General features: G+C 40.7%; 2 protein-coding genes across 2 annotated transcripts; one reads left to right on the forward strand and one right to left on the reverse strand.

Moving 5' to 3' along the window:
• The first annotated feature begins 1,982 nt into the window (after positions 1 to 1,982).
• On the forward strand, positions 1,983 to 8,352 carry cdcp2 (CUB domain containing protein 2). The gene is made up of 6 exons (XM_033650904.2): positions 1,983 to 2,049; positions 2,318 to 2,665; positions 3,938 to 4,279; positions 7,217 to 7,570; positions 7,668 to 7,846; positions 7,989 to 8,352. The coding sequence occupies exons 1-6, from the start codon at positions 1,983 to 1,985 to the stop codon at positions 8,292 to 8,294; spliced, it is 1,596 nt and encodes a 531-aa protein (XP_033506795.1). The 3' UTR covers positions 8,295 to 8,352.
• tceanc2 (transcription elongation factor A (SII) N-terminal and central domain containing 2) lies at positions 8,347 to 11,885 on the reverse strand. The gene is made up of 4 exons (XM_033649998.2): positions 11,471 to 11,885; positions 11,245 to 11,386; positions 9,116 to 9,309; positions 8,347 to 8,864 (listed from the first exon to the last, which is right to left on the reverse strand). Exons 1-4 carry the CDS (start codon positions 11,567 to 11,569, stop codon positions 8,676 to 8,678), a joined length of 624 nt encoding a protein of 207 aa, XP_033505889.2. The 5' UTR covers positions 11,570 to 11,885; the 3' UTR covers positions 8,347 to 8,675.
• Between the last annotated feature and the right edge of the window lie 1,090 nt (positions 11,886 to 12,975).

Below are 12,975 nucleotides of genomic sequence, written 5' to 3' on the forward strand. Positions count from 1 at the left end.
TCTCTTCTGGTATGGTATGGTAGGTGCTTTATTAACCCCTCGGGGGGGAATTTCAATGTCACAGCAGCAATTTAAAATACACAAAATAGGAGCTGCTGCAACAGGCTGCCGTTCACACAGCGCCAGGAAGGTAGGCAGGTTATGATTGTTCTGTTTTCTGTTAACACAGTGCTGCATTTTATTGATGTTTTGGGGGTCGTTTTGATATCCTTTGAGGTTCCGGGGTTGTATGTCGCCCATGTCTGAGGTCTGACTAGCGAGGTTAACATTACATTAAACAACACTTACCCAGCCATACAAGTGCAGTTCGCTGTCAAGGTCCACTTCCTAGCATTTTCTAGAACTTTCAGCCACATCTCATGGTCTTCTCTCACCTGAGGCAGTTTTTCTTTTGTGATCAAGTATTTTTGCAGAGGTAGGACCACATCATTGTTTTGGAAGCCACAAGTACATCTCAAATCTTTGCACTCAAGTCCAAAACCTTGAGTTTCCAGTCCCAAACAAGTCGTAATCCATCCATCCATTTTCATCTGCTTATCCGGGGCCAGGTCACGCCAAGCAAAGCACCCCAGACGCCCCTCTCCCCAGCAACACTTTCCAGCACCTCCTGGGGGACCCCATGTGTTCCAGGGGTAGCTGAGATATGTAATCTCTCCACTGTATCCTGGGTCTACCCTGGGGCCTCCTACCAGTCACAATGCCCTTTTTAATAATGATGTAAGAACATTAGCTAAGCATTAGCTCGCTATGTTAATATTAGCTTGGACTTACTATTCTTTGTGCAACTTCAAACGTTAAACAAAGTTGGAGGTTGTTGCGTTCCCGTCTGTAATTTTTGACCCGTATGTTTTGCATGCTGCAGTTTGTTTTTTGTTGATGATCTTTGCTATAATTTTTTCCAGCTGGCACTCAGTAATGTAATCTCAGTTCTTCGTGGTTCTCTCCTGCAGCTTGATTGGGTACTGTCAGATTGGTTCAAACAAAGTGGATTAGGGGTATAACAATCAGTGTCAACTCACTCGAAAAGGATTGCATTGATGTTACTTGAATCAGAACACAAAGGGAAATCAAAGGATCCGTGGCACTTTTTACATAGCATACTTGTTCATCTTTGAGTTTGGGGTGAGGCATCAGGTAGCCTATTTTAAAGTCAAAAGGCTCAACTCCAAGCGAAGTCAATTTTGTCAAGTTGAGACATGTCAATAAAATTGTAACTCAAGTCTGACTGCATCTGTAACTCTAAGATTGAGTCACTGTGCTAAAAAACATGATAGTAGCAGGTATTATCATAGCAGCAAAGCATGCGATGCAACCATCCAATAAAGTGAGATATTTATCATTTTATTCGTATCCCAGACACATCAAACACACCTGTGCATTCCTTTATAGACTCACAGTCCCAATCAAAGTTAAGATGTTGATGTCTTTGTGTCGTGCTTAAGCTGCTTTTACAAAAGAAAACCAAAGTCTACACAGTGCCCCTTACTCCACAACATCAATAGTTGTGGGATCTTCTCTCCCTCACGGTGCTCTAATGAAGCCATTTATATTAGTGACAAATGTGATCATCCTCCTCTCTTTCTTCCTGTCTCTTTTATCAACTCCACTTGCAGCTGTTGTTCAATGTGTGTGTGTGTGTGTGTGTGAGAGAGAGAAAGAGAGAGAGAGAGAGAGAGAGAGAGAAAGAGAGAGAGAGAGAGAAAGACCATCATTAAAAATGTATAGCATCTCTCCAAACAGTGTCCTGACAAGCCGCTCATGCTCATTGGATATCGGTCATTAAAATTTAGCGAAGAGGCCAAAGCATGGCCTACATAGGTGTCAAGTTTCTTATTCAGGCTGTGGATGAATTTTTCAAAGTCCTATTACCTCCACAGGCACTACTGCTGATGTCTCAAGGCTACGCGCTCTGACACTGCCATTGTTTGTCTCTGCTGGTACTGTAGCTAAGGCGTGACAAAAGCCGAATCAACAATAACAACATGAGTCTCAGGGTGGCTATACTGATTCATTTACTACTGCTTGTTGACAAGGCTGATTCTAAAAAAGGTGAGTCGCTATATGTTATCTTGATGGAGCAAAGCTTAAATTTGATGGAAGTGCTTTATCTTGCAGGTACTGTATATACAGAGGAAGTTGGGCCTCGATTGTTCAGTGTCACCTTGTAATGCATTTTCAGAGGTTGTATCAGGTTGCTAGAAACAAAAAGTCAAATGAATAAGTAAGCGAGAGAGGAACCTAAGGAAAGAGCCATTTATTTTATTCAGTATCTTTTCCCTTGAGCTGAAATTAAACTGTCCTTTTTTGTAATTATAAGGTGTCAAATGTGGAGGGATCCTCTCTGCACCGTCAGGCAATATCTCCAGCCCAAACTTCCCAGGCCTGTATCCCTACAACATTGACTGCTCCTGGCTAATTGTAGTGGCAGAGGGCTCCTCCGTCCTCCTCACCTTTCACCACTTTGAGCTGGAGTACCATGCCAACTGTGCTTACGACTACATCAAGATCTACAATGGTATATCTGAGGATGAGGGGAACCTCCTTGGGACATTTTGTGGTGACATCTCCCCTCCACAGTTCACCTCATCTTGGAATGTCATGTCCATCATCTTCCATTCAGACCGCCATGTGGCCTACAGGGGTTTCAGTGTTGGCTACAGAAAAGGTAAGTCATTATATCTGATGCAACGTGACAGGGGTCAGTGGGCTAACTGCCCACAATTTGAGTTGATTTTTTTTCTGGTACTACCATAAGTCAAGGCTTTCAGCTAGAACTTCTTGACCTTAAAATCACAGGAGAGCCTTTTAATCTCAGACAAAGGGTCTGCAGACATGCCTGTGGCTCTGTAAGGCTGTTCTAAAACACAGTGGTGCTTTGGGCTAAATGCTCACATCAACATGCTCACAATGATAATTCTAGCATGTGTAATGCTAGTTTGGTATAATGTGCCATGTTTATAATCTCAGTTTAGTGTGCTAGCACATTTGTGCATTTACTGTAAACACAGGACATGATTTTGGTGTCAGAAGTGTTCTGATTTCATTGGTAGTCTGAGTACTATTGATGAATCACGTTTGAATGGCAGGTTAACAGTCTGGGAGAGGCAGAACAAACCCATTCGGCTACTGTTTGAGGATGAGTTAGCTTTATATTTGCTTATTTTTTCTGCAGTCATAGGCAGATATGCAGAAGGCCTTCCTGTATTTGCTGAAATGACCGGCACACAGAGAAAGGAAATCACCAGACAATGGCCAAGACTGATTAGCACTTAACAGAAAGTACAACTGAGGCTGATGATATCATTAATTTTTTTTATTTTTTAAAAACAAGGTATTTTTATTTTTATTGATTGAATTCCATAAGATGCACAAAGCATCAACAAGCAAACATAGAACAAACAAAGACAGAAATCAACCCCACCCACCCACCAACCCAGAAACAAACAGAGAAAGCCAGACCAGTGAAAGGAAGTAGAAGACAAAATGAAAATTTGACCTGATGATGGTGCTAGGTGAAATGTTTACAGCAATCCATCAACAACATGTCAACTGTCAACACTTGTTGAGATATTCCAGTGATAAACAAAATTTCAGCCTCATGGTGGCACAAGTGGGCAGTCAGGAAATCACCAAAATCATTATGGGTTCACCCTCTGGAGACAATAAATGCCTGTACAAAACTTCATGGCAATCCATACAGTAGTTACTATGATATTTCAGTCTGGACCAAAGTGATGGACCCCCTGACAACCCTCGAGTAATGCCACATGTATGGCTAAAAGTGTCACCGACAGCCTTTAAAAGTATATAAATTTTTGACAGTAGTCCAACCAAAGAGCCATAAAACAAGTTTAGCTAACTAATACATTGTCGTCTTTACAAACCTCTCGAATGGTTATTCTAAGATGCATCTGAGTTTGCCTTCTATCCTTTCTAGATATGTGTGGCGGAGTCCTAACCGGCCTATCAGGTGTAATCTCCAGTCCAGGCTACCCTCAGGAGTACAGCAACAATGCCGACTGCTCTTGGGCCATCCACGTGTCCAACACCAGTGTGGTCACCTTGGTCTTCTTGGACTTCCAGCTGGAAAACAACGAGGGATGCAATTTTGACTTTGTTGCCCTGTTTGATGGCCCAACAGTCACCCACCGCCACCTGGGCAAATACTGCGGGGTGGATAAACCTCCTAACATTGTCACCACCTCCAACCATCTTCTGGTAGTCTTCAAGTCTGATTTCAACATTGGTGGACGTGGGTTCAAGGCATACTATTACTCAGGTAGGAAAGTTTGATGTGATTAGTTTTATTCCAAATATAAACTGTAAACAACAGAATGGGATATGAAGTGTTTTTAGTATTTGACCCCCTTGATTTTTTGTGTTTTTTTGGTGTAATTGCAGGAACTGGGAATGAAAAAATGACAGTTATAAACATGACATACTATTACCCTGTCAGACTGTCAGGTTTACATAATGCAACTCTTATTTGCAGAAATCCTATTCATTTGTCTATTGAGAGCAAAAAAGCTATCATAAAATCCAAGGACAAAGGAAAAAAAACACATCACATCATAGTGGAAGTTTGAAACAAGGCACATGAAAGACCCAGAACGTGACACAAAAGATCCTGTCACCCGATGAAATGAAAATTGAACACCTCTGCTACAATGCAAAGCACTATCTCTGAGCAGAGCAGAGCTCATCGCCCATCTCACACCATCTCTGCCACGAACAAGGAAAAAAGTCCCCAAAGTAAAAGTCCTTGAGGGTTCTGGCCGAAGCCCAGACTTGAATCCAACTGAAACTCTGCAGAATAACTTTTAGACAGCTGTTCACAGCCTGTCCCCATCTGACCTTGTCAAGCATAAACTAATTGGCAAGTAGATAAAAAACCCAGAACACTATTGTAAAAGATGCTGCCACAGATCGCTTGCTGCCCACTTTAATTTACTGTATCGATAATCTTCACGTATTTAACATTTGTAAAAATTGGCTAAATAAACAGCATTTTCTCCCTATTCTTTTTTTAAGTTGTATGGAGTAGGTCATCTGTTCCAGAAGATGTAAGTCTTTAACAGTATTAATAAAGAGACTAGCAGTGGGGCCGTTTTTCCAGAGCTAGTATTTTGTAATGACCTTTTTACTTGCTGCCATCAAGATCTTCAGTAGACAGGTCATCTTCACTTAGTCCTTTGGGGAGGTGTCCAAGACAAAGGGACGTGATTGCTGTACTAAAACTAAAGTTTTTGAAATTATTGTTGCTACTTCTTTCCAGAAAGTCTGGATAGAAGGACAAGACCCAAAACACATGGGCATGGCCAACCATGATTTCTCCACACTCCCTCCAGCAGCACAGCTGGGTGCCAGTTTGTTTAGACTTCTGTTTGGGTGTGATGAAAAAGCAAATCGGGTTTGTCCAGCAGAAGTCTTTCCAAGTCTGAGAGTTAGTGGAGGTTGACTATGGTTTAATCTATTTTTAATTCAGATGACACCACTTAAAGGACTTTTTAAACTTCTATTTAAAGGTCAAGTGTGAATATTTTACGGGAATGCATTGGCAGAAATGAAACATGATAAGTATGGTTTCTTTCGGGTATGAGAAAATAAGAATTGTCATGTTTTCGTTACCTGAGAATGAAACACTTATATCTGCATACGAAGAATCCTTGTCCATGGAGTCCGCCATGTTGCACCACAATGTTTCTACAGTGGCCCAGAACAGACAAACCAAACATGGCTCTAGAGAGGGTAATTTGTGTTTTTGCGTTGGCCACTGTAGTTAGCAGCCTCGTCAAGATGAGAGCATCAAAAAACACATATGTTTCAATGTGAAACTGTTTTATTTAGTGTTTTTACTCGTTGAAAGCACCTGGTTTGTTTGTTTGGGAGAGAAAGAGACCTCTGCGAATACTATGGCTCCTGGTAAAAAAATAAACCTCCTGAACATCTGTATGTTATCAGAGAAAAAAGTGAGCACACATAAGCAGGCGCTGGGTTAGCAGATCGTCTGCAACGAGCTGAACAACATCAGAGAAACACTGATCTTAAATGTGAAACTAAACTATTTTATTCAGTGTTTTATCGGTTTGAATCACCTGGTCTGTTTGTATTGTAATCAGGAGTTCACTTTAGGCACATGGCAGATGGTTTAGCTGGATGCAATCTGCAATCCTCACTGATAGATGCCACTAAACCCTACACTGTTTTTCTAAAAGAATAGCTGTTTTTTTGTTGTTGTTGGTGTTGTTGATTTGTTTGTTTGCTAATGCAGGATTTATAGTTTGAATCAACACCGTACCTACGGCATAGGATCTGTGTCGACATATAGCCTACGCCGTACCCTATGCTGTAGCCTGACTTGCACCTCCACAGAAATGTAACCACACGTCACAGCGACGCAGACCTCCTGTCTATTTTTGAAGCTGAAACCATTTCCCTCAGTGGAAACAAAACTTTTATTTACTTTAATTTCACAGATAAGAAACAATAAATTGTGAAGACAATAAAGCCTCCCCGAAAATAGCATTTTAAGTCTTGTGTACGATTTATCCTGGCCTCATATGAGCATCTCTGCTTGTTGCTAGGCTAATTTATGCAATGTAAAATGCCATAGGCTTGTGCTAATAAAGTTAGCATGCTGTATTTGTTTGGAAAACATGTTAAGTTTAAGACAGTTGTTTTGTCGATGAACCAAGAGTTAGATGAAAAGGTTAACTTTCCGCTTTCATGCGAAACAGCTAACCTGGCCCAGTATGAAGGCAATGAAATCCGACCACATCTAATGCTCGCTACTACATTACATCTCTTTTTGTTGGATCCCTGTAAAAATCAAAGTTTAAAAAAGAAAACAAAAACAAAAACTATTTGCCATTTCACAATTTCTATGGGTGGTGCAGTGAACAGGCTAGCTTTACCCTTGTTTCAAGTGTTTATGCTAACCTAACCAGCTGCAGGCTACAGCTTCATACTTACGATACACAAATAATGAATGAATGAATGAATGAATGAATAAGCACTTTTCCCAAAATATGGAACTATTCCTTTAAACTATGAAGGAGTTTTCTTGTTTGCCAATGACATATGTGCTGTAAACATAAATCTTGACTTCTGTATGGCTCGCTTGTGTCAAACAGTGGATGCAGCCTCCTGCAGTGTCAATACTGAACTAAACTTACTGTGGTGAACTAATGTGTATCATCTGAACAACTCTTAACAGGTGAATGCCAGCAGGTCCTGTCAGCTGTAAGTGGCAACTTCAGCAGCCCACATTTCCCAAACATCTACCCAAACAACATTAACTGCCACTGGAGCATCACTCTAGCAGCTGGGTACCGCATCAAACTCTTCTTCCCCGTCATGGACTTGGAGGATCGCAACAGTCTGTCAGATGAGTGTGACTACGACTCTGTCGCAGTTTATGACGGGGCCAGTCAGACAGATACCCTGCTGGGGCGCTGGTGTGGCAGGGAGCAACCTCCCTTTCTCGTCTCTAAGGGCAACAAGTTGCTGGTGGTCCTCAGCACAGACAGAAATGAGGCTCACAGAGGGTTTGCTGCTTCTTATCTTGGAGGTATGCAGGCATTAGATTCATTTTCAGAGACTATCAATACCTAAAGTGCATCATATTTATCTCTATGAACAACTGTCTTATTCCCCTGCAATCCCAGTGGTGCCTGTAAACGTCAGCTGCACAAGGTCAGAGTTCACCATACTGATACCCCAGCAGTCCTTACCTCAGCTGGACCGTGAGAGCATCTACCTGGGAGACCCCACCTGTGCCGCTCAGCTGACAGCCACCTCATACAAGATACTTGCTCAGTTTGTCAACTGTGGCACTGCAGGCCAGGTGACTATCCACACTCTCACATCACCTGCTGCTCCACCATAAGAGGCAGTGATTTACCACACTAAAGCTGTTAAATGCATCGATTTGAGACAAACATTTGTGGCCTGCTTCTATTAATACCATAACTTCTAATCCCTTACAGAAACATCGGAACATTACCGTGCTGGTAAACAAACTCTACATTGATTTCTCTGATGGGAAGCAGCAGAATGTGCAGGAATATAAAGTGCAGTGTGATGCCCTGCGGAAGATAGCATCAGTGTCCATCATTTCAGCGGAGGAGCGGCGTCTGGAGGAGCAGGCCCAGCAAACTGATAATGACAGTAATGACGATGCAGGGGGTCCAGAAGCTGTGCCTCACGACCTGAGCGATATCGTCTTCATTAGCATCTGTGTTCTGGCTGTTATCCTAATGGTGATAGCTATTGTTTGGCTGGTGCTGCTTTAGTTATATGTATATGTAAATATGATCTTATCCAACAGAGGAAGGACTCAAACGCTGCAGCTGTCTTGTTTTTTTAATTGTATTTTGTATAAAAATTCTCACCAACATTATAAAAACAGCACCTATCAAATAAAAAATGCTGATTCATTATCATGATCATCAACAATAAGTTACATATTCTCAACTGTGATTTACATGCATTTGTAAAACAGTGTAAGGCTGCTGATGTGCCACAAAAATGTAAAAGTATTTTGTATCTCCTTTACAGAAAAATAAAAAAATACAAATAAAATGTGTATTCATCATAAAACCATGACATATTTCAAGTAAAACAACCAGAAGTCTTCAATATGCAGTAGAAAGCTCAGCGTAATTCATCATCAGTCATTTCTTGTATTTAGAAACCAGCTGGTTGACTGATATTGTGCTGTCCTTCACTTGTGTTCTAACATCAGGGTTGTGTTTGAAGGCAAACACCAGCGCTCTAACAGTCCGTCTGTATGAACTGCTGACTAACCGGGAGCTCTGGTGAAACACTTCTCTCTCGATGTTGTCTATAAGACTTGAATCCTCCTGTAGGTCAGATAAGAAAAGAGAAAGAACACACATACATAAGCAAACAGACATACACGAATGAAAATATGACTCATGCTGGGGTTTATACATTCATAAAATGCACCACATACTGTAGCCTCACCATCTATTTATATTACCAAAACATCCAAACAAATGTAATGTAAATGTAATACAAAATGTAAATTAGAAGTGGGATAAACAGAGTGAGAACACATTTCGTTAGACTTCACCAAGAGGCTCTTTCTTACCTTGACCTCGAGGGCCTCAGACATTAGTCTTCTAGCGTTGCTCCTGAGTCCTTCAGATTGTTTGTCAGAGCGCACTTCAATAGACGGCTTATTGGAATTCTCCTCAATGAACGTCCTCCAGTCAGTGTAAACCTTTGCTGCCATTGAGCTCACCTCAGAGTCCAGATGCTTTCGCATTTTGTTGACAGTGTGACCTTAGGGAGAGAGAGAGAGCTTTTGATTGTGTGTTGAACTCATTAGTGTTGAGTGGATTTGATAAAGGGCCTGGCATATATGAGGGAAACAAAATTTTGAAAGTGTTTGCTCTTTTGAGCATTGGCATTGCCAAAACAGGGGGTCGCTGGCCCTGCCACTGGGGGCCCCTCACAAAAATAATCAAAATGTGTGGTGTTTTCAACCTAAGTTGGCTTGTTCCCAGAAGTGTTTTGCTCCTTAGAATCCATGTACTCTTCAAATTAAGCTGTATGTTTGGGAAGGAAAAGGACAACCAGCCTATTTGAAGAACAATGAATCTCCTAACAAATGTATACTGATACATACCTCATTAAAACAGAATTGCTGTGGTTTCATTCTGGAGGCACCACTGCTTTTAGTTAATAATGCTGCTGTAACAATGCTGTGAAAGACTACTCTGGACCTTGCAACCTATGAACTGTTCATTAAGTGTGTTTAAATTGGTTGGTTGCAATCTATGCTAAATCGTGAGCACAAATACAACAAAGCTGGGGCTGTCTGCATTAACGCGTAAAATCAGGATGCAATTAAGGTCTGAACTAACATCAGGTTTTTTGTTTTTTATCACATTAATTGTGTGCCTTTCTTCTGTACCTTCTATGCACCCTGCAGTGGTCCTCTCCACTGTGCTTTGGATTGGCTCCTTTCACTTTAAAAATAAATCTAATGGAATTAAAATATCATCTAAGTACTTCAAGTTTGAGCTACCACCCAGGAGCTGAGCATACAGGTGCAGCCAATCACACGGTTGTAAGGGGGCAACTGCAACGCCAAAGCTGGTAAAGCACTGTTTTGGAGTGTGTGAATTGCCACAGACCTGTGGATGAAACTAAGGGTGTTTTCACATATAGTCCTTTTTAAATGAACCAAACTCAGCCCTCTCAAAGTGCACCAAAAATTGGACCAACAGAAAAGCGACTCAGTTCTCTTTCTGGTCAACTTCTGCTCTGAAGAGTCCTCATTCCTCTTTCTGTTCACACTACAGCCTATATATAAGATATATTGATGTAAAAAATTTTTTTTTTACTTTGACGTGGCACTGCAGTGCGGTAATGAAGCTCCTCACTGTCATGTGAACTTAAAATTGGAGGAAAAACTATGTGTTTCTGTGCTGTAGACTATGTGATGTATTCTACCTTTTACATCTGCAGACGTGCTGTATCTTCCATGTACCAAACTACTCCTCATCCTGTGTCCTTGTTACAGGCTGACGTGGTTTTGTCTGTTTTTCAAGCGTCCCAGTGCAACAGCATGTGATCTAGAGGGCTAAATACAATGGCAAAGAGCAAAGCGAACCGGGAGCGCTTTGTGTTTACAAGGCACAGATTAAGTGAGCCGCACTATGGACTTGAAGCGAATCGTACTCAGGCCCTTCCAGAGGTGGTCTGAGTTTAGTTCGCTTCAGCGGGGTCTGAGCTCTCTTTGAGTGTTCACATATGTGCAAAAAATGCTGAGGCACTGCTCTGAGTCTGCTGAGAGGGCTGAACAGATCCAAGTGTGAAAACACCCTAAATCAAAGAGGTTTACTACAGTGCTTGCTTAATGGGTGGCAACTGACTGCAGACCAGTCAACATGGTGGAAGGCTTGGATCTCAGGGAGGTCCTCAGGTTGGCATGTTGTGACCGGTCATATTCCTTACTATCACTGGGAACAATAGTTTTAAGCTTACAGGACCTGAATGACTCGGAGAAAGAAACTAAACTGTAACTCACGAAAAGTGTAAATTAAATTTATTTGCATTCTTTTGATTCCCAATCAAGACACCTTTCTTCAACTATACAATAAGTGTTTATGCTTTCAGCATCAATAGTGCACGTGTCAGTGGTCTACACAGCTATATATCAAAGAGCAAACTGTGAAATAACATCTTAAGATGCAGTTCTCTTCAGTCTACCTATCTTAGTGGACTTGAGCACCTCCCTGGATGGGATCTTCTTGCTCAGCTCTGTCAGGGCAGTCAGCAGGTTGTCTTTGCTCTGGTCTGGCAGCTCCAACATGGACTTGTAGCGCATGATGTCCTCAATCACAACCACCCTCTGTAACAAACACACGGGTTATGATTGACTTCAGTATATCTGCTACACAGTAACACTGACTTTCACATGTAGGACTCAACTCACCCGTAAAGATTCAATTGTAGTTTGTTTGTAAACCTTTTCGGTGCTTTTAGGTTTTGTAGGTGTTTCCCCCCTTGGAAGACGCATTACAAACTTGTCCATCTTCAAACACAATGTAGTAGTAGACGTTTTATCTAAAAAAGGCAGTTGCCTATAACTGAGTTCAGGTCAGGAGGGTCCAGAGTCAACCAGTGCTAACAGCTGTTAGCAGTTAGCTAACCGGTTAACGTTACCTAACTATAACTTCCGTTTTTAATTCAATACATTAAACGCATTGCTAGCTTGGTTCACCTCATTCGTTCATTATCCACTAATCAATAGTTGCCTTTATGACCCTAACTGTGACAGGTAACATTTAAGCTAGCTGCAGCTGAGTGGCTAAATGAGTGGTAAACAGTAGCGGCTAATGTTGCCTTCAGGTGCTGTCGGACATAATGAATCAACAAGGTGGAAAATAAGGAAATGTATGGAAGCTGTAAGTACATTATGCAAAATGCATAACTAAACAATCTATCAATAAATACAGCAAAAGAAATAATTATAAACTAAAAGCGATAAGCATTCCATTATTATGATGTAATTTCATTATTATTTTCCTCACTATGAAATACATTTTTTATTTGAGTTTCTCCAGTTCTTTCCCCAAAAGTCCGTCTTCATTTTACTGAGCAATTTTAAGCTGTGACAATATTTCACAATGTCAGTTGTACAACAGTTCTCTTTTTTTTTTTTTAATTTATCTGTTATATTTCAACCTTGCTACTGGGATTAAAGGTCCAACAGTTCTTTGTAAAAATGTTTTAACTTTACAATAAATACAGCAGTACTCTGTGCAGTTATTCAGCTGTGCAATATCCCTCAGTATCCCATGTATTTTTACCAGCATCACTCTTGAATGTATATTTAACATATAGCCTAATGTACATATTATATTTCTTATTCTCATTCTATTTGTGTATATGTTGTGTTGTACATTGAAGCACAATGCACACACTTTTTTTATATTTCTAAACTTAACACTCTAACTTTATACATTGTAATGTCACACAAGGCACATATTTATATATATATATATATATATATATATATATATATATGTGTGTGTGTGTGTATATATATATACAGTACAGGCCAAAAGTTTGGACACACCTTCTCATTCAATGCGTTTTCTTTTTTTTCATGACTATTTACATTGTAGATTCTCACTGAAGGCATCAAAACTATGAATGAACACATGTGGAGTTATGTACTTAACAAAAAAAGGTGAAATAACTGAAAACATGTTTTATATTCTAGTTTCTTCAAAATAGCCACCCTTTGCTCTGATTACTGCTTTGCACACTCTTGGCATTCTCTCCATGAGCTTCAAGAGGTAGTCACCTGAAATGGTTTCCACTTCACAGGTGTGCCTTATCAGGGTGAATTAGTGGAATTTCTTGCTTTATCAATGGGGTTGGGACCATCAGTTGTGTTGTGCAGAAGTCAGGTTAATACACAGCCGACAGCCC

This window comes from Epinephelus lanceolatus, chromosome 12 (genome assembly GCF_041903045.1).
Source record: "Epinephelus lanceolatus isolate andai-2023 chromosome 12, ASM4190304v1, whole genome shotgun sequence".
In the NCBI taxonomy this organism is placed as follows: domain Eukaryota; kingdom Metazoa; phylum Chordata; class Actinopteri; order Perciformes; family Serranidae; genus Epinephelus; species Epinephelus lanceolatus.

What these genes read in the sequence shown, in the direction of transcription:
- cdcp2 (XM_033650904.2), top strand. Translation starts at nt 1,983, where the DNA reads ATGAGTCTCAGGGTGGCTATACTGATTCATTTACTACTGCTTGTTGAC. An exon ending in CAAGGCATACTATTACTCAG is followed by an intron (nt 4,280 to 7,216) that starts GTAGGAAAGTTT and finishes AACTCTTAACAG; the next exon opens with GTGAATGCCAGCAGGTCCTG. An exon ending in TGCTGCTTCTTATCTTGGAG is followed by an intron (nt 7,571 to 7,667) that starts GTATGCAGGCAT and finishes CTGCAATCCCAG; the next exon opens with TGGTGCCTGTAAACGTCAGC.
- tceanc2 (XM_033649998.2), bottom strand. Translation starts at nt 11,569, where the DNA reads ATGGACAAGTTTGTAATGCGTCTTCCAAGGGGGGAAACACCTACAAAA. An exon ending in CTACAATTGAATCTTTACGG is followed by an intron (nt 11,387 to 11,470) that starts GTGAGTTGAGTC and finishes TGTTTGTTACAG; the next exon opens with AGGGTGGTTGTGATTGAGGA. An exon ending in CTGAGGCCCTCGAGGTCAAG is followed by an intron (nt 8,865 to 9,115) that starts GTAAGAAAGAGC and finishes TCTGACCTACAG; the next exon opens with GAGGATTCAAGTCTTATAGA.